The sequence below is a fragment of the Syngnathus scovelli genome, chromosome 5 (assembly GCF_024217435.2).
Source record: "Syngnathus scovelli strain Florida chromosome 5, RoL_Ssco_1.2, whole genome shotgun sequence".
NCBI lineage: Eukaryota > Metazoa > Chordata > Actinopteri > Syngnathiformes > Syngnathidae > Syngnathus > Syngnathus scovelli.
In genome coordinates this window covers 3045886-3069545 of record NC_090851.1, presented here as the reverse complement: position 1 = coordinate 3069545, position 23660 = coordinate 3045886, and the positions used below count along the sequence as shown (strand labels likewise).

The window sequence follows — 23660 nt, the reverse complement described above, 5'->3', positions numbered from 1 at the left end:
ATTTTGATTTATTTTTTTCAAATAATAAAATAGATAAAAATTGGCAAAGCACTATTTGTGCTTACTGCTTAGTGAATCAACGGTATAGTATACAACACCTGGGTTTAGCGTTTTGAATTAAACCAGGGCAATAGAATAGTTAGCATATTTTAATTTATGGAGCCCAAAACTCCATATTATAGAAATTATTGAAGGTGAGGTCATTATTGAACTATGCAAATAGATGGAGCAGTCCTTCTCAAGCCAATGTATATAGTTATGTCTTCACTGGTGGCAGCATGTACAATAAATAACAGTCTGTCAGTCAAACATGATTTATTTACAACCGGCTCTGCGCTAATTTCGAATATGGATAACACATGCATAGGATGCAACGTTTAAAAAAAAATAATAATAATAATCATCCAGTGCCCTTCATCGTCATCAATAAATGTGCTTTACAGCTTAAGGGAAAATTGAGAAAGTACTTCAACAATGTACAGTACACACTGTGTTCAATTAAAAAGTATCACTAGCATTTTTTTTTGAAGTGTGATTATTTAGCAGGAGTGCATTTACAGTATGTCTAAAGCACACAATGAACGGTTGCATTTGAGTATATATACATTTACAGTAATAATTTGTAAAAGCCATCAGTTTTGTGTAGCAAACGGCACTTGATAGACAATAATTGTACAGTAGAGCATAGCGTATATATCCGTGTACTGCTCTCAGGATAGAGACACGAAAAGATTGTGATTTAAACAAAATAAAGCTGGTAGCGCTTTGGGTTTTGAAATACTGTGACTATCGAGTATGAAAATAGCTGCACTGTTTAGGAGAGGAACAAAGCAAGTGAGAAAAATGTCCATAAGATGGTGAGAATGAAGTCACAGATTTAATTATGCATTTGGTAATTATGTGTGTGTCTGTGTGTGTGTGTGTGTGTGTGGGGGGGGGGGGGGGTGCAATATTTAAAGTCAACTTGTTTCTCAATTGTTCTCATACAGTGGTTTTGATTTTGATCAGATCAGATGAGTAAGAAATGAACACCAGTGGCCACCACTGGTCCGACCACAGCAATGAGCAAAGCGACGACACGGGCAGCGGCGGGATTGTAGATGGACGTTACCATGGCAACCACACAAGTGCAGGTCTCCAAGTTAGATGGTGCTGATGTCGACTTCAGTCTTTTCCAGAAGCACACTCTGCTGCTGTTCATTGGTTTGGACGCCAGCAGGCGCCAAGTGCGAAAAGGTGTCCGACCAAGAGTCACGACTCCTCGAGATGAATAGTTTTCGTTTCCTGGTTCGTCCTCGAGCCGCCGCGTCAGAGACTCGTCGGGTCGCGATCGTCTGTGCAGGAGCCTTTTGCTAGCGAGATGTCGTCCACCGCCATCTCGCCGCTACGTCCTCGTCCGCGCTCGCCCTTCAGCACCACCTGGTGGGAACACAGTCACGAGTTAACGCATTGCATCAATTTTTCAATGAATTTATTATTATTTCTTTTTAAATTAATTTCTGGGGCTGTGGAACGAAAATGAAAAATGATTCCAGCCCCGCCAAGGCTTTGGCGAGGGGACTTACGCTCTCCAGGCCCGTCCCCCACAGTGTTATTTGGGTGTGTCTCCAGTTGTTGCCGCCCGTCCTCCCCCATACCGCCGGGCCGTAGCGGGCACCTTTCTTCACAAACACCTGCAGCACGCCCACGTGGTGACCCGCCAGCTTATGGCGGAATGACAGGCATAGGTTGCCCTCGTTCCACGGTGGGGCCAACGGGAGGACCAGCCTCGCCCCCCGCCCCGTCCTCTTGTTGCCCACTTCGGGGATGGTAAGGTAGCGTCCGCCTGAGGAGAGAAACGCCGGAAATATTTTCCAGATTCTGCTTGGCTTCACACAATAATACGTCTACAATTCAAACATGGCTGCGTTATGTAAAAGCAAAGACCAAAAAGTGACGATAATTGGAGTCAAAAGTGTCACTCGTTGCCGTAGGACTTCTTCATCTCGTCTCATCTCATCCAAGATGGTGCTGCATTTTGCGGACTTTCATTACCTGCCGGGTCGGGCGTTGTTTCCCAGTGCACGTCTCCGTCCTTGTCCCTGATCCATCCGCAGAGGCCGTCGTCGAAGGAGCAGCTCAGGAAGCCTGAATCTGGCCCCGAGGAAGACGGACAACATTTAAGAGCGCATGCAAGTCGTCGCGTTACAAAAATAAAAACGTACTTTAAAAAATTCACATTTTGCAGGAACAGAAAAAACTTATAGTGGTCTCTGTTGTCAATGCATTTGCCCAAGATCCAGAGCCAAGTCACCAGGCCTGTTCAGATTAGAACAAACTGTTCCAATCCCAATGAGGAAAAAAGATTTCCTCTCTAAAATGCGTGTGTACTATAAAAAACACATCCATGCATGCAATCACAGCATGCAATGCTGAGAAATGGGGTTGCCGTGACGACGGCATTACCGGAAGATCGCCCATCATTTTGTCTTTGTGGCAGAAGTTCCAAGACGCAATTGGACTCACACAGAGTCTGTCTGCTTGAGACTTGAGGCACGACAATGTCTGCACGGAATGTGCGCGGAAGCTTACCGGGGTCGTCCTTGGCTTCGTCGGCCGTGTTGCCCAGTTCGATGTCAAAATCCAGCACCGTGTTGATGTTGTGGTCCCGCGGGACTGAGGAGACAAACGACATCGTATGAATACTCAAAAAGTCAACCATCGGTTGATTTTTTTTTTTGGTTTATGTTGTGAGCAAAAATTTGGCTTGTGCGTGTTCAATTTGTTAGCAGTTCTTCCGAAAAGAGGCCAAGCGTGCTTGCTTCAAGTTGATTGCTTCCACTCTCAGGAAAACCAAACATGAAATGATCAGTATATTAAATGTAAAAGTTTAAAAATGTCTTACATTTCTTGTTTTATTTCAAAATATTTATATAATGCAACATTTCAACCTCAATAATTATTACATATTTCCTGAATTGTTGTATATTAGCAAAGTTGTTTGTTCAATTTTTAAAAAATATCACTGGTGATTGATGGATTGAAATACTAAAAACATAAAAACATTGTATTTCTTTAAAAAATATGATGATTAAATATTTAATTGATTTAAAGTTCTTGTCTCACAGTGAGAGGAAAAAATAACAAAAATTGCAGGCTATTATGAGCGCACATTAATTTTTTTTAAAAAAAAACTGCGCGTGGTACATTTTGAATTCTGGTCATTGCTCAAAACCCTTCAGTCTTCCTTAAACAAGAAATCAAAGATTAATTAACAAAAAAATCAAATCTAATTTGCGCTCCAGCTCTCGCCACGATATAATGAGAGGCGCTAATAATAAAAAGGATGGGCCTCTGGCGTACTGAGCCTCTTCCAGACTCATGTGACCTCTGATGGGTCCAACGAGTGAGTCATAAAAGCCGGCAGGGCGTCTGAATGCCAAAGACGCATGCAAGTGGAGGAGGAGGCCGCACCAGAACCTCCAGCGATCCTTGGCATCCAGGGCTCCATGTGTGTGTGTGTACGCAGATGGTCTTTGAAGGAATGTACCCAAATGACGCCACCTCCCCCCCTCCTTCTACTTGGATATCAAGCATCCGGTCAAAGAGTGTATAAATAAAACCATCCTGATGGAGGACAGTGTAACGTGAACTCTGAGGCCGGCAGATCTTCAACTGTCGTCTGATTGGACGCGGGCAGGCGCATCATAACATGAACTCTGTTGTCTCGTGTTGGCGTTAATGACTGATGATGAACCTCCCCGAATATTCTCAAGGCTCCTTCCTTTTTATTTGCGAGCGATTATATGAAGAAGTGCTCAGTAGGGGGGAGTCGTCTCCGAAAAGCAGCTCCTGGAAGCTGTGACTTGTAGACAGGTGCTAATGAAATCCGCTCTTATCCCCCCCCCCTCCCCCCGAGCATTTCTAATTATGTGCCGCCATCTGCCCACGCAAACATCTCACCTGCGACGATCAACTTTGCAGCTGCACGCTTTTTGAATTTTATGTATTGTTCCCCCAAAAAATCCATTTATGTTCTAATTAGATGCTTTGCAGTCAAAATATAAAATTAAAGCAGCAACAAACACCCCCCTCCCTTTTTTTTTTTTTTTTTTTTTTAAATGGCAGATGCTCGAAAATGATCATCAATCTTTTACTGCATGTTCCATCCGCATTAGATGGAAAATAATTTAATGTCACCCATCTGTCTACGATAACCAATTTTGATGCTGCTTTGGATGATCAGCCAAAATATCTCAAACCAATCCGTCTTTGAAGGACACTTGAAAATGAACAAATTGTGCTTCAAATGGTTGTTATAATAAAATAAAAAGTAGAAATCTTTTGCTCATTGAGCCTTGAGATTCACGTTTTGAAACCTGAAACTTTATTTATTTTTATTTTTTTTTAGATGCACCCATAGAAGCAACATGAATGTTTTGAATGCGGACTACATGATTCATCACTGAGCATTTTCTTTTTTACCTAAGTGTTCCCAAGTGAATAATAATAACAAGCGTTTACCCAAAGGCTGAAAAAAAAAAAAGCTTTACAACCTTTCTCAAAAATATCCAAGTATCTGAAAGTGCTTTAAAAGTCAGATGTATAAGTTTTATTAGCAAAGTAGCTTTTAAAGCCTTGTGCTGCCTCTGAACGCTCATAAAATCCCCAAACACGATTTGCTAAATGGCCTATAATGCCACTAAGAGCCACAAAATGTTTTTTATTCATGCTATGAGGAAAGAAAGGAAAAAAAAAAACTTACTGTGCACATCTCCTCGCTGCTTGGTCACGTCCTTGTGGATGCTGTTGTCCACAGTGGTCATCTGCGGAGGCGGCGGCGGAGTCGTCGCCGGGGCTCGTCTGGTAGTCGTCGCCGCTTTTGTGGTGACCAAGGCCTCGCGAGTGGGTGCGGGTGGCCTCCTGGTGGGGACCAAGGGCTTCCGGGTCGTGGTCCTCACCCTCGGTGGCGGCGTGGCGATCGTGGTGGTTTTGGGTGCGACGGTGAACACCCGCCTGTGGGTCACCGGCGGACGCGGCGTGGTGGTGGTCCTCCTCAGGTCCACGTCGGGCAGGTAGTTATGGAAACTGGGAGGCAGTTTGCCCGGCCTCGGCGGGTCTATGGCCACCTTGGGAATAGCTGGAATGACAAGAACGTGCAGATGGAGCGCTAACAAGTCGTGAAGGTGTAATGAGGCAGACAATTGGCCATCAAGTGCCGGAGCGACACTTAATATGCATCAAGTGGCTTCCGGAAAGCTGCCATGTCCTAAAATGTCTCTCTTAGTATTTTAGCACGTATGCTGTTCAGAGTCACATGGGAGCTGGAGAGCAGCACAGAAGAAAAATATTTATTAATTTTTTTTCATTATAAATTATTTTGACACTACTGGTCATCATGTGATGGTGTAAAAAGTTCTAAAAATTTAATTCAGACCACACATCTTGATGATGTCATGGAGCTTTTGTTCTCCTGCGCATTCTTCACGTCAAGAGGCGTGATGGGGGTCTGTGGTGTTGTCGGGGTAAAGGATCGGGGAAGGGGGGGGGGTGTTGCCTCATCCGGGTTTCACGTGTGAGGAATGTGTGAGGACAAAAGCTCTGCACCTCAGTTGTCGCGTTCTCATCTTACTCCCAACTTTGATATGCGATTCCCATGTTGGATATTTAACCCCCCCCCAGATGATGGGGAGAGGAAGCAGCGTGTCCTTCATGCTCACTAGACTGCCACGGCGTTAAGGACTCAATGATTCAAATTCTCAGAGAATTAATAGACCGTGCAAGATCAGGGGGAAGAATATCCCCGTAAAATAAATAAATCTTACAAGCTCAACGACACTTTGGCCTGATTTAAAAAAAAAAAAGAGAAGAGAAGAACATGTGATAAGGGCAGGGAGCTTACGTTTGCAGTCACGACCCATCCCCCTGTAGCCGTCTTTGCACTTGCACTTGTACGAACCCGGCGTGTTGAAGCAGGTGGCGTAGCCGCCGCAGCGACCCGTCTGCAAAGCGCACTCGTCCACGTCTGAAAGGAAAACCCGGTAGGGGAGGGGGGGGGGGGGGACAGTCCACATTGAATGAGCGATCGTGACGAGACTGCCGAGGCTTATTAGCTTTGAATCAAGGCTACTGTGATGGACAGTGAGATGAAGGAATAAATTGGAGGCAGCATAGTAGACCTTGGACGCTTTGGAACTTGGAATTTGAGCGATTAAATTGTGGAGAAAGAAGCCTATATAAATTTGAAGGATATATCTTTAAGGCCAGGTCTAGGAGATCATAATGTAATTCATTATATTGAATTTTTTTTTTTTTTTTTTTTGCCCATTTAGACCTTCTAAATTACAAATCACATAAAAGGTGAAAAATGTTCGAAATGATTCAATCCTAAAAAATTTGTCGCAGCCTTTTTTTTTTTTTTTTTTAATAGCCATTGCATTTAAAAGTTGGAAATGATCAAATCCGACAAAAGTTGATAGCCTCAAGGTCCACAATTTTTATCGCATTACCAAAATGATTAAAAAAAAAAAAAAATCCGTCCAGAATAAAACCGAGATGCTTCAATTGAATTTGAAAACAACTTTTTTTGAACTGCCTCATTTTTTTTCCCCTTTTCTTTCACACGCCTACTCGCTTGGCTGTTTTTGAAACTGTAAATCTTGCAAAAGTTCAAATGACAAAGAACTTCCCATCGTCCTCCGTATAAAATTCAACGTGAGCGAGGCGTACCGATGCACTGATATTTCCCGTTGATGTATTGCAGATCGAAGCCGTCGTGGCATTTGCAGATGTAGCTGCCGAAGGTGTTGATGCACTTCCGGAACCTGGGGCACACGGCCATCCCGGTTGCACACTCATCCACGTCTGCAAAAAAAAAAGACAATCAATTTGACGGCTTGGGGCTTTTGTTTTTTCGTAAGCTTCTCATCTTTGGGCGTTTGTATGCAGGCACAAAACACATCCCAAATTAGAGCGTCTGCAGTCTGGGCTTGTTTGGGAATGGACCTCACATGTTGTTCCTAGAATATTCCTAGTGTGACTTTTTGGTGCCAAGAGTCCTGTTACCCGCCTCATCTTCATTCCGCGATTGAAAGCCAGAACCTCCTTGTTTGGAGCGGTACAAGTCTACTTTGCTAAACAGAACCATCAAAACAAAGCTCAGGCAGACGGTCTTTCCTGAAACGGGTCATAAAAGTTTAGCACTGACGGAAGTGGAGCATCCCGTGCAACACCTGCAGCGGGTTTTGCTTCTCCTCCTCCTGTCTTTATGACTGATGTCCATTCCATGTCCTACAATTACCCAACCCACAAGTTACACGGGGCCGTAGGGCAGAAATGAAAACTCTCTAGTACTAAAAAAAAATAAAGAGCTCGGTTATTTGACCAAATTGTCAAGGTCAAGAAAGCCGGGCTCTGTTTGGGAGTCCGTCCAACTCTGATTTGTTTTTGCTCCCACGTTGACTCTACTAAACCATTTTTATGGTTTTACATTGCAAGCTCTGCCAAAGTAATGAAAGTTTGCTTTTAGATCCAGTCAAAAAAAACAAAAAAAACACGCCATTCCTGTTGGTGATCTATCAGGCGAGGGAGGAGCAGCCAGCGAATCAACTTTCATGCCAGAGGTGGTAAATAAAGACGGCGACGTCACTTACCCACGCAGGTTCTGCCATCTGGAGCCAGCTGTAGCCCCGGCGACGGACACTGACATCGGACCTCTCCTTTCAGAACCTCGCAGCCGTACTGGCAGTTGGCCAGGCCGCAAGTACGAAGGTCTGCTCCATACAAAGGAAACAAGACACATTAGCAAGTCGGTGCCCCCGAGAGAAAGCGCTCTCACGACTATCCCTCATAAGGGCGAGGCGGACAAAAAAATACGGTGACATTGTTACATTCGAGAGAGCGACTAACCTCCTCTATAATTACAGTCTATTTCCCGAGCCATTAGCGACATGGGCTCACATGAAAACCCTGAGAATCCTTCTAAAACGATTATACGGACAACTGGAATTTGCTCTCGATAACTTCCAACCGTGAAGAGGAAATTGAAAAGCCGGGGCCCGTTCTGCCAGAACGCTTGTGCTTTGAGGAGGGTGGAGCTGGGCTGATTAAACGCCGCACTGATCTATTGATCAGAGCGCAGGCGGGAGAGACGATCCTAATACAGTCGGTAACGCAGCCTCGAGTGGTGTGCCGCGAAAAAAAAAAAAAAAGGGAGATACTGGAAATGACAGGACGCTCAGGTGGGGGAAAACACGAGGGGAGGATGTTCATTAAAGGCGAGGTGACGGAATTTATAGGGAGACATGCACAGGCATTGACTCGCAGCCAATCGGATTCCATTGCTCTGAAAGATTTCTGGATGTGGACGGAATGGCGTTATAATCTCAGACAGGAATCGATAAAGGCTCGATTGTTTTTCCGATGAATGGAGAAACATACGTACTTCCGCAGGTACCGTCGGGCATCAGCATGTAGCCGTTGAGGCAGTAGCACTTGTAGCTGCCGTAGGTGTTCATGCACCTGTGCTTGCAGGGCCGTGGCTTCAGCCCGCACTCGTTCAGATCTGCAAAGCAGACGGGAAACGGCGTCAGCGGAACGAGGGAGGGGCGCAAATTAGTCAAGGAGGGCAGAGGTGAAGAGGTTGGATCCATTCAAGCGCAGCGGGTTGTGTTTGGAAAGAAGCGCCGCGACATGTTTGGACGTGCCCACGGAGCTCGGCTTCTCTGACGGGAAGAAGAGAAGTTGCGGGAAAAAGTTAACTGCGGTTGAGGTTGCAAAAGTGGCAAATTTTCCAGTAAAATTTCCTTAGGGATTTTTTAAAGCATGGATTGAAAGGTGTCATAGTCAAGGATAAACATTTTATTCATCTTTGGTTAGAAGAAGACTTTCATGCACAATAATATAAATTAATTGTGATTTTTACAGATTATTCATAAATTTGATGTTTTTTTTAAAATACTTAATCGAATAATCAATTATTCCACTGTCTAACACAAACATAGGTGTTGAGTTAAATATTACTGATGATGACAATATATAAAATGAATAATATGTATAACAATATTAAATAAATAAATAAAGAAATAAACGAACGAACGAACGAACGAACGAACGAACAAATAAATAAATAAATAAATAAATAAATAAATAAATAAATAAATAAATACACAAGCCACCCCTTCAGAAAATTTGGTATATTCCTGGTTTAGGTGTATTGATTCCCAATTCCCAGAAAGTTCCCAATTTTGAAAAATTCCCTAAATTGTGCAAAAATCTATCTGCACGTGATAGAGAGACGTTATTAAATGGCGCTGACTCATCGGGACGGCATCCAGCTGTCTTTCATAGAAGCACTGCATCATTCTCGACTTCTTTCATGTTGACAGGCCACCCACGGGGCGTGTAAAAAATCCCATCAAAAAAAAAAAATTGCCTTTTTTTTTTTTCCCCCAGGAAGTATTTTCCATGACTGGACCATAGGTGGAGCTAATAAGAGTATAAATCTCCATTCCCTCGCTGCAATTGCATCACTGTCATCGCTGCTCTCGACCCGTCGGCGAGCTGAGAAACGATCCTTCTACAACTTCATTTTCTTCTTGATTCCTTAACGCTTTAACCAGGCAAATATGACAGCTTTATTTCTTATTTATGCTCAACAGCCCCTGAGGTGACTTCCCGACGGCTGACTATTCTGACTGTGTGAAAAAGCACAAGTGTGACTAATGGCTTTGATGCCTTCTCCTTGGCCACGCTGCAAGCTGCTAAGCATCTTATAAAACACACACAAACACACACACACGCAAAATTTACTCCACGGGTGCATTAAATCTCAACCTTCTACAAACCACATTTAGCGAATTGGCGGCAAAATCATGACCTACAATTCTACGCTACACTTTAATGTACTGTACAGTCACAAATTGCATCCGAGGAATTTATTCACTCGATGGGGACGTGTCTTTGAAGAAGGATGTCATCATAAACGTAACTCCCAGATTTGTCCTAAAGCCTCACTGGACACATCCAAAACTTCAACTGCATTATTCGGATTCTCTGTTGAACATAACTCACGTTGACATAGATCCAACAAGGAAGTCCAAAAAGCCAAATTTCCATGAATAAATGGGCTTATATTTTAAGACTATTATTACAGCAGCTTTGGTCATACAGCCAATTAGCTTTCTTCAATCGGTTCTACAGAGCGTGTAAGAAGAGCTTAAGGATGAGCGCATAAATGGGATAGCTCACATGCTAACAAAGACTACAAAGTCCGAAGATCAACTCGGAGCAAACAGAACATCAACAGTTGTCTCCATGACATTTGTAAATAAACTCAATTTTGTCTTGGATACGGCGTCATGGGCTCATATAAATTCCATCATCATGAGGTTTTAAAGCTGCTTTGTAAATGATCCCAACTGAAGCACTACAAACACGTGAGCAGTGCTTTATTGGTGGGACTGCTGCATAACTTCTATATTTAACGTACTGTATGCCACGGGATATACGATGGATGGAACTCTTCTATTTATAGCGGTTTGCGGTCTGCTAAAGCCCGGCTACTGTTAGCGTTAGCATTGAATGCAGCTGAGGGAATACATTCCCTGAACACACACCAAGTGAAACATTTTGTTTGGCGCCTTGTTATTGGTTTTCATAATAAAATGGAATTGAATTTTAATGAGTTTGTTCGAAGTAACAGGTCAACTGCAGGTCACATTTTTTAAATAATAAAACACATGACACAAAAGCTCTTGAAATTCTTCACCGGCACTTTCAGATGAGCACCGGCTTGCCCTTGTCAGAGGGAAGCTTTAACTGCTTCATCTTTAATGCTTTACACCTGTGTGCGCTCAAGCACAGCAAACATAAAAAAAAAAAAAAAAAATGTCTTTCCTTTTTTAATTACCGCTGTCTGCCCACCGAACAAACGCGGTACCCCCAAAAGCTGACAGCGAGAGTTCTCATTAAAGAAAAACCAACGGTGACACCGTCCAGCGGGTTCGTCGCTTGCCGGCGGCGTTGAAAACCAAACTGAAATGAAAAAGCTGTAAGTGGAATACTCACGGCGCCCAGTTTGAGAGCTGCTGTTCCAAATGAAATCTTTGAGACTTTTAAAAGAATCATGTCAAAAGAATAATAATGTGATTCAATGCGGGCTTTCGCAACTCCCGTTGCTGGAGCTCCAAGAAGGGTGGAGAACACATGCCAAACACAGCCTGTGACAGGAAAAGAATAAGATGCGGAGAAGTTATAACAAGTGACAGAGAGAAAAGTGTGATAGCTCAAGGCTGAATGGTGCTGGTGAAACTCGAAAGCAGGCGGGCGGGACTATGTTCAAGTGTTACTTTCAAATTCCAACTCACCACAGTACACGGTCATCATCTGCTCCTAGTCATGTCCAATTCACGACCCATCATGTCCCTTCCTCAGGAAATAACACTAGCTAGCTCACAACGCATGTTTTGTTATGCTAGGCGTCGCGCTCCTCCTTCACAAAGCTCACAACCTGTCCCATTTGCTAATTGTCAAGAGTCTAGCGCTGTCTAGCTAGCTCACTATCCATGTCTGTTCTCGTTTCGACTACTCGTATCACTTCCTGATAGGCTGTAGAACTGCCAAGCTAGCTCACTACGTCCTATCCCGTCCTATCCCATTCACATGGTTGAGCACGGTCTAGCTAGCTCACAATCCGTGTCCTACCCCATCGTGTTTGCTACTTGCTAAATCCCTTTAGGTTGTACAACTGCCAAGCTAGCTCAATATGTCCTATCCTGTCTTGTCCCATTTGCTACTTGTCGTGTTCCTTCCTCACAGGCTCTAGCCTGATTTAGCTAGTTCACCATGGTGAGACTGAGTTGTGTACTGAGGGAAACAAGTCTCACTGAGGTATGCCGTGCTGCATTCCCTACAGACAGATCTCAAAAGTGGGCTCCTTTTGTCAGGGATTAGCTCTCCGGGCAATGTTCTACCTTGGAAGGAGTGGTCGTGAGCAGCATCCAAAAGTTGAGAATAGCCTTTAAGGAGCACAAGATGACAAAGGAGAAGGCTTAGGATCTACGCATGCTCTGCATTTCATGCGGGCATTCCTCTAGTTTGGATCGGATGTGCTATTTCTTGTGACCTCCCCTCAAAGAAGGGGACTTGATGATAGAAGTGGAGAGTGACGTCAACTCCTTCACCATGCACCACGTCGGAAGGATAAATCTCACCCTCTGTGACCGGATGATGGTCCACAGGTAGAAATATGGGTAGGTGACTGGACCACATTGGTGGAGCCAAATAGTCCGGTTGTTCTTCTTGCAAAAGAAGGTTTTTGGTGGAAAGTAATTTGAAAAAGAAAAAGTGGTGGAGGGACAAGAGAATGAAAAGGCAGTGGATTAGAACACCTCTGACCACCACATTCCTGGAAAGTAAAGAGGAACATTACGCAGTAAAGAGGATTACACTCATGGCTGTTTGGGAGAAAGTGTTGTGTTTTCCCCCGCCAGCCGTTCATCCGTTGCTTTTTTTGTAGTAGGATCTAAGGGAATTACAGTATCTTATGGATTTGTACCATCCTTCGGTAAAGCGTGTCGGAAGGCTCAAAGAGCGCCGCTTCCATTTAAAGAAGCGAATCATCGCCCCGACGACAAACGCTTAAGCCTGAGGAATTTCAGGCATTCTGCTTTCTCCCCGTCCAACTATGTTGTCCTCCCGGCACCAGACACCTGTTTAGATGTGACCATAATGCTACACTTGACTGCTTTGGACAGCAACCATTTCAAAAGGAGACGTTTCAACTTGTGCACAATACAATGCCCTTTTTTTTTTTTTTTTTTACCTCGGTTGCTGTTCTGTAAAGAATGAACAGTACGGCCAAAATTGAATTGACATCTTTTCTATACTGTATTTTCCGCACTATAAGGCGCACTGGATTATAAGGCGCACTTTCAATGAATGGCCCATTTTAAAACTTTATCCATATATAAGGCGCACTGGATTATAAGGCGCACCTTCAATTAATGGCCCATTTTAAAACTTTGTCCATATATAAGATATATACATTTGGCCCGCGGGCTGGACTTTGGATACGCCTGCTGAAGTGGCTCAATATTGGTCCATATATAAGGCGCACCTGATTATAAGGCGCACCGAGAACATTGGCGGTTTTTAGGTGCGCCTTATAGTGTGGAAAATACGGTAAATAAAATTTAGGGTAGGTTAAGGTGTGCTTATTGAATTGGGTTTTAAGGAGGATCCTTCCATTTGTTGTGCCTCGTAAACATTTATACAACCTTTGGTTCCAACCTTCCCTTTGTCCTTCCTTTGTTTCTTTTGACTTCCTTCCTTCTTTTCATAGATTTCCTTCCTTATTTCCTTCATCCCAATCTCCTTTGCATCCTTCTGAATAAATGAATTCAAAAAGTGTTAACAATGTCTATTTCTGGCCCGCCTTGTACATGTAACAATGTGTTGACTGTAAACAAGAGAAAAGGATTTGGAAAGCCACGTTAGAAATGTTGGAGATGTGGTGCCTTCAGCTAAGTCTTTAAATAGCGGGTCAACTCAACCTCATCAAAGTCACCTACGCGCAATAATCATCTCATTAGAAGGTTCGCTTCTGCCACCGGTCGGGGACGCCAAATTGTCTGGACGGATTATGGCGGTGATGAGTTTATTTGCGTAGCGTGATTAAAATCCCCAAACGCTTGCAGACATCTGGAGGAGGATCTTGACAGGCGTTTGTTTAACGATTCATTTATATGCAATCCCATCTCGAAATAGCAAAGCAACTCGTGTAAATACGAGGATGGGGCTGGCGGTAAAACGGCATTTTGTCGGGCATAATGAGAGCTTCTCGGGGGGGCTGAATGCAATCGTAGCCCTTTATGGGGAATACATTTTGTTTTTTATTGAAGTCATAATTCTGTCAATCACGTCACTAGCATATAATTTGACACTTTATTCTATTTGCTAATTGTCAATATTGATTTTATTCACATCGGCCATCGTCCAAAAAGTCGGTCAGCAGATCAGGGTGTGGATTGTGTTTAAAGGAATATTTTATGAATCAAAAGCTCTCAATGTATTTGATATTATCGTTATCGGTACTACTATTGAGTAGTTAATCAGTCTGAAAAAAGTAGGATTGAACATTCTGACAATATCATCTAAAATTATGATGTATAGAATTACGATTGATGATAAAAACAGGGTGAATGGCAAGAATAAAAAAAATAGCCAGTGCAATTTTTTAAAAAATATTTAGAATGTGTTCTTTCTAAATATTACATTTATCAGTTAATTTGAAAAAGGTGGTTAAAAAAATCTTACATCGAACAATGCAAGATCAAATAAAACGATTGCTATTTTATCTTGCGTGGGTTGCTATTATTATTATTATTACTTGACAATGCAGGACTTTATATAAAAATATAAATCTCATCCATCTGTTTGGCATAAAATGCTCAAGCTTTTGTGTGTTGCATCTGTTGAGTGTTTAACAGCGCCGCTGCTCTGAGCGCCCAAAGGGTCATGTGTCAGTCTTCGCCTCGCACTTAAAGCACAGGAATGCGTGTCCATTTACTAATGCAGGTGCACTGCAGACATGTTTCATTTGCATTTACTGCCAAGACTGTTCGCTACGATTTCATTTCCCAGATCATCATGTGATATAAACGCTTCAAATGTAGGTCGAGCAGGGGGGGGTGACGCTTTGACCTTTATTGGCAGGCGGCGCTAGTCGACGCTCGGCTTGCGACGCATATCAATCGTAAACTCCAAATCAATGTTTAATGAAGGCATGCATTTAAATGAGCAAGTTTAATCTATGGCTCGTGAATAATTCACTCTGCTTCCATAGCGCGCTCTGGCTCAAAACACCCGAGGTTGACTCCAGAAATGAAAAATGAGGAAAAAAAAAAAATTGGGTTGAACACGTCAAAATGTTCAGCCGTTTGAATCTGGGTTAGTGTTAAGAGTTTAGTCAGTAAAATATATTTTTCAAAAAATATCTGATTGAAAGTTAAAGCTAATACATTTTACTTAAGTTGCATGAAGGGGCTCATTTGGATCAAATTTGACTTTTATAAAAAATGTCCTCTGATGTCATTGAATTGCAAAAGCGCATCACTTGCAGTTTTATCACTTGAGCGCTGCACCCTGAAAGGATTCGGCCGACTCACCTTGATTGCAGGTCTTCCCCGTGAATCCTGGGTGACATTTGCACTTGTTGGGCCCCACGCAGTCTCCGTGCTTACAGCCCGACGGGCAAAGTGCTGAGTGGGAATTCAGAGAAGAAGATGAGTTTCATTCCGCCGCTTCATCACCCGGGCTTTTAAAAACGTGACATTTTATAGCAGTAAAAGAGCAGCGTGGCGCAATTATGGAGGACAAGACTTAATCCTATAAGCTAGTTTATGGTGGTTTGATGGACCTTTAGGGGGACAATGCTTAATTCTATTGACACTTTTACAGCTTAGGTACATACAGTACTTAAATTTATGACACCATCTGTCATAAAAACAAGAGACGAGCCAGCATAAGTGAAGTGCTTTAATGTGGACTTGACTAAGTATTTGATCTTGATGATAAACAGAATGATTCAGGATTTTAAAAGTGAATACGTCTGGCTCAATCATTTAATTAATCAATTACCGTATTTTCCGCACTATAAGGCGCACCGGAAAACCTCCAATTTTCTCAAAAGCTGGCAGTGCGCCTTATAATCAGGTGCGCCTTATATATGGTCCAATATTGAGCCACTACAGCAGGCGTGTCCAAAGTCCGGCCCGCGGGCCAAATGTATATATCCTATATATGGACAAAGTTTTAAAATGTGCCATTCATTGAAGGTGCGCCTTATAATCCAGTGCGCCTTATATATGGACAAAGTTTTAAAATGGGCCATTCATTGAAGGTGCGTCTTATAATCCGGTGCGCCTTATAGTGCGGAAAATACGGTACCTTTTTGAGGCATTGTTTTTAATGGGAGTGGAGTATAATGGTATGTTCTTAAAAACGGAAAAAAAGTCATCTGGTTTTGAACAGTGTATTTTTGTCTGGAAAATTATGCAAATTTCATTTTCCTTATTTATTTTTAACAAAAGAGAGTGATTCAGGCAAAGGACAACAACATCAATGCTGGATAGCTTCCTGATTATTACTCGGCATTTTCATCATAAATCATTTCAAAAGGAATAACTACGATTCAAATGCTGCAAGTAGAAGCTAGCAGCTAGCCAAACTTGATAGTGTGACGTTAGTAACAAATGTGCTTCTAAAATTTGACAAACTAATGTTAGCTTTAGCCAGGGCTTGCCAAACTTGACTGATTTGTTTTCACAGACATTTTGCTTAAAAACAAAGACTGTTGAATGGTTGAAAATGTCCAGTGGACCATCAGGGTACTGTTGGAAAGTCGCCTGGAACAAAGCGCTTCGTTAGCGGGTCAAACGAAAGGTACGTCTGCTGCCAAGTTACTAGCTCAACGCAGAGGAATGCTAAGCCAGATCAGAGGCGGCCATCAGCAGGGCCTCCAGGAGTATTTATAAGTTTCGAAGCTGGCGGAGAGATCAGCGTCGATGAAGCATGGCGGGAACTAAAACAAAAAAAGGCTTCAGCAGCTGGAAGGCCAAACATAGCTGGTCGAACCGACCTTCCATTAACACCATCCAAGTGGTGACACACTTTCACTGTGCTGGCTTCATTATTTGTACGGTAACTATGGTAACATCCTGATTAAGTTAAGTGGCCGTGCGATGGATACCGCATGAGCAAGGGCTATTTTTGGTTTCGAAGATGATCGTTGTTTTCATCTAGAATTTCGGATGACAGTAACCAACAGAAGGTAAATCACATTCTTCGCAGTTCTGGAGTTCAGAGTTCAAAACTGGCTGGAATGTCATACTTTTCCGATCGATTAATGATGGTATTGATCGGATGCAGAAATGAAGACAACTGATCAACCCAAGTTTGACCAAATTTAAAATTCTGAATGCATTGCAAACTATTACCACTTCATTTTTTTTGGTACTGTAAGTTCAGTTGGACGATAACCCGATCAGTGTCCAGCCATCCAGGACACTTTGGGACTTCCGCTACAGTTGGGTTAAAGAGTTTAAGTGGCGAGAGGATCGGGGTGACTTTGGATCTATAAATAATTCAGAAGATGTGCCTACCCAACCCCGCCACTTCTCTCAGCGATCATACGACCAATAACATGTGGAGCTAACCTTGGGGCTGGCACCTTATCCCGACTAGCCTGTGAGTTAAGACGAAGGGAGCTGCAAGACAAACAGCCACATAGACAAGAACACAGTTGCAGGCATTGAAAACAATGTGAGATGTTTAGTGAGGTTTTTTTTTTTTTTTTAAAGCCCCAGTTCCACCAAATTGCATTAGGAATTGGTTTTATTCAATTATTCAACAAAATGATGTTCTTTATAATTCCTGTTTTGCATTCCAAACTATTAAAAACCAAATTATTAGACTCAGTGGAAATGGGACTTTCGCCTCCTCAAAATAAAAAATAAAAAATAAAGTTCCGGAGTCACATGTGTGGGTAAATTTTTTTTTTGCGGTGGATCATTTTGTACATGATGAGATTAGCGTTTTGATTCTTGCTTGCCAGGTATCTTTTGTGTTGATGTTTCCACCTTGGTTTTATTTCACCACGATTTTCCCGACACCCATTTATCATATATATATCAGCTCAAGCTGCAGACGCTTTCAAGCGGAGACCGAGAAAAATAAAACGATAAGAAAGCCGCCTACGGATCATGGCGACAAAGTGAAACTAAAACGGTATCGCTTGACTGTTTTTTTTCTTATTCTTTTTTAATCGCGTCTTTCAAAGCTCAAGTGACCGAGTGGAAACATAATCTTTGTTTTTGTCCAAACAAAGCCAGTTAAACAAAGTCCTGGTCTCAGTGGCCTTGGAGCCCACCGGGAAACTAATACATGGCCTGTCTGGGACGAAAATGAACCTCATTCAAACCCGCCTACGTATGGGGTTACACCGCAACGAGACGGGTCAATATTATTCATCGCTTTATTGATGTTAGACCGGCTAGTGTTCCTTTTCTGTAACCACAATTTTAAAGGAAGGGGCTTGGTTAGAACGAAATATATTTTTTTGGACACAACAACAAAGCGATTACCGTATTTTCCGCACTATAAGGCGCACCTAAAAACCTCAATTTTCTCAGTGCGCCTTATAATCAGGTGCGCCTTATGGTGCGGAAAATACGGTACAAGACCTGTAGAGAAGAAGAGTAGCGATTGTCTCATAATGTGACACTACAGTGGAAGAAAAATTGTCCCAAGAAATCAGAAGATGTGGATTTGATCTAAAATTTCATTCAAAACGTTCCGTTGCGGTCAATGATCCCGAGAGCAGCTGGTCGGAATAAGAAGCTCCAAGCGGAGCTTCCGGAGCATCTGAACATTAAACAGAGAGTCGAAGCCTGCCAAAGAATTTCGCCAGCTCGTCTTCCTCGGTCTCTTGTGCGCTAAACTTCTGAATCTCACACCTGTGGACTCGTTACGCTTTTGTTCTTCTCTCCTGATTTCTTTTTTGTTTTTTCAAAAAAAGTGATAGATTTTTAAAGTTGCATGAGCCCACGAGCTCATCTATGTAATGTCTCCTGTCAGAGGAGGTCAGCGGCACCTTCAAGCAGCTTGTCATGTTCACACGGCTGAGATTACTCTCCTTTTTCTCGGACTTTCAAAGAATACTAATGCGCGTCTCGGATAAATAGACGTCAGGCCGTGTCCACAATAACAAAATATCTATTTCAGTTTTAGCCGATTTATTTGCAGATTTTTTTTTAAAAATAAACCTATAAAATAGCATTTTTAAGTGTGAATGGAATGTGGTCATCACACATTTTGTTAAAATTATATATACGATAAATTAAATGATTCCAGATAGTGGCCATTGCATTTTAGCTAACCCTCATTTAATTTAAAGACTGTAGCCTTCCATTGAACTCTGTTGATGGATGAGCTCAATAAGGAACACATGCGACTCCGGAACAACATGGAAGGTCACGCACTGCTGCTTGGGTGCTCATCTTGAGGCATGCTTTGTTAATTCTTTAATCAAAACATAAAGTATATCTATTCCATAGGGTAGATGTAAGGATTATTAAAAAAATATAGTATCATGCTTTGTATCAACCCGTTCTCATGAGAAATGAGATTTTGGAAAGATTCAATTCCCATGAGAAAAGGTTGTTCTATTTTCAAAAAATGTGAATAAAGCGAGGTGTGTGGGGGGGGGGGGATATCATGCTTTGTTTTGGGTGTAGGGTGAGGATTAAAAAGACCGATTTGTCTTGGAAGGACCTTAAATTAATCTGGATGAAAAGAAAAGACCAAAGAATGTAAAACTGGCTGAGGCCAGGGTGAGTTCACTCTTTTCTCGCCGGAAGGACGCTTTGAGCCAGAGGATGGCCGGTCTCCACAAATTCATCACACGCAAACAGCAGTGCGCGACATCTTTCCCCATGTACACAACATTTAATGAAACAATAATGGATTAAAACAACAACATGCAGAGCTATGAACCCTTTAAGCCTTTTCCCACCATGGGAAGTGAGCATTTTATCCACCACATTTAGACAGTTTAGCTAGTTATGCTAAGCTAAACCGACTACTTAGCTAACCAATTCCATTTCCTGCAGTAGAAAAAGGCTTACGGGTTAGTAGAGCGCTAAACAAGCAAAGCGGCAGCAGAGTACAGGGTGTTTGCTAGCATGTTAGCATGTTAGCACTAGACTCATCAAACTACCAAAGAATGCACGACCCGTATCCTTCAGAGAGAACCAGTGTGTTTGTGTGTGTTTTTATGTGTGTTGGTTTTGGGCATAAATTGGGTGCGTTCGGAAACACTGCTTCACTCTGAATCTTTGGAAACTCGTTCGCCGTTGTTCCAATAAGCTGGTTATTCAGAGCGCGCCAAAACAGGACGATTGGGAATTGTGTCAGAGTGAATTTCTAATTCTACCAGTTTTGTACACAAGCATCTGCAAGTGAGAAAACTTTTGCCACCTCTAGCGACACCCAATAGTTACTCGAGAAGTAGAAACGCAATTTTTTCCCATTTAAGAACACCACTGAGCATGTGCATGCTTCTCCAAGCCCTTTATCTACAGTGTTAAATTTCAAGCCACCTCATGATTCATTCATAGCATCTATTTGTTTTTGTTTTTTTACCACCCAGCTTGACACCTCGCCAGCCCACCCCCTCCAACATTGGCATCATCGGGCACTCACGCTGGCAGTGACCCCAAGATCGGCGCGTCCATCCCCAGCAGCAGTCCACCCTGGCGCCGTAGCGGCACAGCCCGTTGGACGACGCCATCTGCCGCGGCCACCTGTAAAACGAGGCCGCATGATGAGCTCGCCGTCAATTAAGATGTCAGGAGAGGGCGGGAGGGAGTTGTCCATGTTTTTATACCATTAGGCAGATGCTCACAGTACTTCTGCTCTGCGTGTTTATGGAGAAAAAAAAGTCGGTTTACATGTAAATTACGAACGAAAAAGATTATGTTTCAAAGAAAAAATACGACTACCGTATGTTTTGTGGTTTATTTCCCCGGAATTAGAAACTACAGAGCCCCGAACATGACAGGGGACAAATATTTAGGTTGGGTCCTCTGTGTAGACATTTTCCAAACATTTGTAAACAATAGGCGCCAGAGCACTTATGAGGGGCGGAACACCAGTAACTGCTCCTGATCTGACTTTAAAAGAAAATGTACAAGTCGGGTTTGGAATGGCGATACCTCAATATTTAATTTTTTTTTAAAATTCCTTAAAAAATCTTGATCCATCAGAATTTATGGCACATTTATTTTGATTAATATTTACAATTAAGAAACCCGATAACGCTGCGGGACACTTATTTCTTTTTCTTCAATTTGAATGTTTTCATGATTATGAGAAGCCCAAAATCAAAAATCATTCAAATGATTTATTCTGATTTATGCAGGCGTATTTTGATTTTGAAGGTTCCACCGCATGAAGCAGCTCTTCACATAGCACTTGGCGAGCAAACATCAATCCAGCAGCAGGTCGTCTTTATATAGCCCCGCAAGACAAAAGCCGCTTTGTTTGCGCCTCGCAGCCAAGTGCGACTGTCACTCAGCATTCGGGAGGCCTGTGAAAGTCTTCATGGCGACATGATGAAATGCTAACGAGTGCCCCCCTTGGTATCCCTAGCTGCCAATCACGTCTCTCTGGAACCAAATAAAAAAAAAAAAATAGCCAGGTAAGTGTGATCATTAATAACGCATAGATTGTGTACTTTGCTCTTCCCATTTTTTCCAAGTCATCATTTGTTCCTCTCTCCAAATAACATCCACTATATTCCCCCTTTGTTTATTTTTTTGTGTTTTTATAAAGCTTCATTGCTTTTTGGTGCCTTCCGCTGCACACATACACACACCAAATGGTTCCTTTTTTATCGTGATTCTCCAGCCCGGAAGGTCCAAGCACCATACACTGACAACGGCATCACCCGGCGGGAGTCAACTTCACCGTCTTATTTCTGTGAAGTTGCCTCTGGCTTACACTACAAGACAGGAAATCAGCTGTCACCACTTCCCAGAGTAGAATGATTGGTGGATTTTTTTTTTTTCCTAGGTGTGTGCGCCTGAGCAAAACGATGTGGGCCGTGAAGGACCCTTCAGGGCCATGAGGATAAGCCTGTTAGGAGCGCTCTCCAAAAGGCAATAAGTGAGGGAGAGCAGGTAATAAATGGCTACCCCCCACCCCACCCCACCAAACCGTACTCATGAGATGGGGACTTACTCTCAACGAACTCATATCAGAGCTGAGACATAAAGAAGTGCAAATTATGAGCACGGCGACAAGCCTCTCCATCAGCCGCGGCGTTAATAACGTACAATATGGCGGCGTGCATAAATGATCATTACGCTCACGCACCGTAGCCCACACGAGATATCCGTCAATGGTATTACGCCGCCGGTCGCTGTGGTGATTATAGATGAAGTGTCGAAATAATATGACGGAGGTAATTAATTGCCATGTTTGTTACACCTCGAAAATACATCTTTAGAGCGCCTCGTTGTACGTTGTGAGTGTGTGCAAGACGGGAGGAGTGAAGAACAGGGGTTGGGGGGACTCCATCTCGACAGGATATAGGATTTGGGGTCATGGAGTTGCTTAAGAGTGCCTCATTGTTCGCCGTGAGTGTGCGCATGTCACAGAGAGAAAATATTTATTCGTCACAATATTTTAAAAACACAGTAAGACTCAACCAGGGTTTGAATAATCTGAAAAATCACGGACGGATTCTTTGTGGCACAGCATCTTTCATGGCTGAGTAAATACGCTTCCTGTTAGAACACGACTGATTGTTGTTGTTGCTTACCTGCTGCTCCACCTTGCATTTGCAGACATCTTTTGTATGGGGGGGAAAAAATACCGGTGACACTTTTATTTGTTGTGTGAGTGTTATTATAATAAAACTGAGATGTTGACACGGGCCAAAAGAGCGCATCTCCTTGATCCATGCAGCAAATATGTCACTATATTATTCCCCGTTGGGTAGAGCGGCTACACTCTCGTTGCACTTTCATCCATAAATCCTGAAGGGCTAGAAGGGCTGAATTTGCACGCTATGGTTAAAGTGACATCCTTCTGATTTTTTTGCTCACAAGTAATACAAATCGGACAAGCTTCTTTCTTAATTCAATGGTGCCTTGAGTTTTTACCAGGTCACAGACTTTAACTTAATTCATCTTTACACATTGCAATGGAAATTACATTCTCGGATTTTTTCTTGAAAGAAAAAAAAAGATAGGTTCAGTGTGTATTCTGTCTCACACCTGAAAGATAAAATTTTAAAAAGTGTTGTAGTAGCATAACAGACATTTATAATAAGCAATAACAGTATAGACCCCATTGTGTTATGATGTCAACGTGAAATATTGCAGATAAAAAAAGTGCACGTATGAGAAGCTGTGGATTAAAATGAGTTTAGGCGCAATATTTTTATATTTCTTCAGAACTCCAAGAAGTCCAAGTAGAATCCAGTATGGTGCAAAACCAACAATAACAACACCACTGGCAATGTCAGGTGGTTATTCAGCACTGTAAAGCGTATTTCTAATTATAGATTAAAATGCATGCAAATTAATGGAAATATGCATTCGGGGACTATACTTTAAGAATCATTTGTAATTCAAAAGTTCAAAAAGAGTTGCATTATGATTAAACACAGAAGCATTTCTACTTAAATCGATGAATGAACCGAAATGCACGTTAATTAATCCAAATAATTAGGTGCAAAATGATCAAACTCGACATACAAGCCCAACAAAGCAAGTGCGAGACGCAACCCAAAACATGTGCACGTACCTGCCGTCAAACTCCGCTCGCGTTCCACAGCAGAAGGTGGCGACCACGAAGATGAACTTTATCCAGGAGTCCATGGCGCTTCGTCCCGATCGTTAGTCCTCTTGGAGACCAGAAAGACGCGTCGTCCGATAAGAAGAACACGTTCTGCGCGTGCATGTGCGTTATATCCAAATGTCTGGAGCGCGTGAACGAGAGCGCATAGGGTGCTCCCCCTTTCTCTCGCTGTCTGTTCCAGTGTGTCTCTCGCCCTCGTCTTGTTCTCAAGTGGAGGCAGTCACACTTTATAAAGCGGCCGGCGTACGTGCGCC

The 23660-nt window shown here is 42.7% G+C and overlaps 1 protein-coding gene across 6 annotated transcripts; it reads right to left on the bottom strand.

Annotated features, from left to right (window-relative positions):
- Positions 1 to 298: 298 nt before the first annotated feature.
- Positions 299 to 23628, bottom strand: npnta (nephronectin a). Of its 6 annotated transcripts, none has more exons than XM_049721456.1 (14): positions 23353 to 23628; positions 20242 to 20342; positions 17196 to 17246; positions 15147 to 15239; positions 12192 to 12278; positions 8423 to 8542; positions 7632 to 7751; positions 6709 to 6843; positions 5882 to 6004; positions 4745 to 5119; positions 2572 to 2655; positions 2035 to 2133; positions 1566 to 1825; positions 299 to 1419 (listed from the first exon to the last, which is right to left on the bottom strand). In XM_049721456.1, the coding sequence occupies exons 1-14, from the start codon at positions 23424 to 23426 to the stop codon at positions 1309 to 1311; spliced, it is 1833 nt and encodes a 610-aa protein (XP_049577413.1). In that variant the 5' UTR covers positions 23427 to 23628; the 3' UTR covers positions 299 to 1308. The 6 variants fall into 6 exon arrangements, with proteins under 6 accessions (XP_049577413.1, XP_049577414.1, XP_049577418.1 ...); XM_049721457.1 differs by having other exon boundaries at positions 12192 to 12275; XM_049721461.1 differs by lacking the exon at positions 12192 to 12278.
- Between the last annotated feature and the right edge of the window lie 32 nt (positions 23629 to 23660).

Excerpts from the sequence above, each read along its gene's own strand:
- npnta (XM_049721456.1), bottom strand. The coding sequence starts at position 23,426 with ATGGACTCCTGGATAAAGTTCATCTTCGTGGTCGCCACCTTCTGCTGT. Across the intron at positions 6,844-7,631 it reads AGATGGCAGAACCTGCGTGG|ACGTGGATGAGTGTGCAACC; the intron begins GTAAGTGACGTC and ends TTTTTTTTGCAG. Across the intron at positions 6,005-6,708 it reads CGGGAAATATCAGTGCATCG|ACGTGGACGAGTGCGCTTTG; the intron begins GTACGCCTCGCT and ends TTTTCCTTTCAG.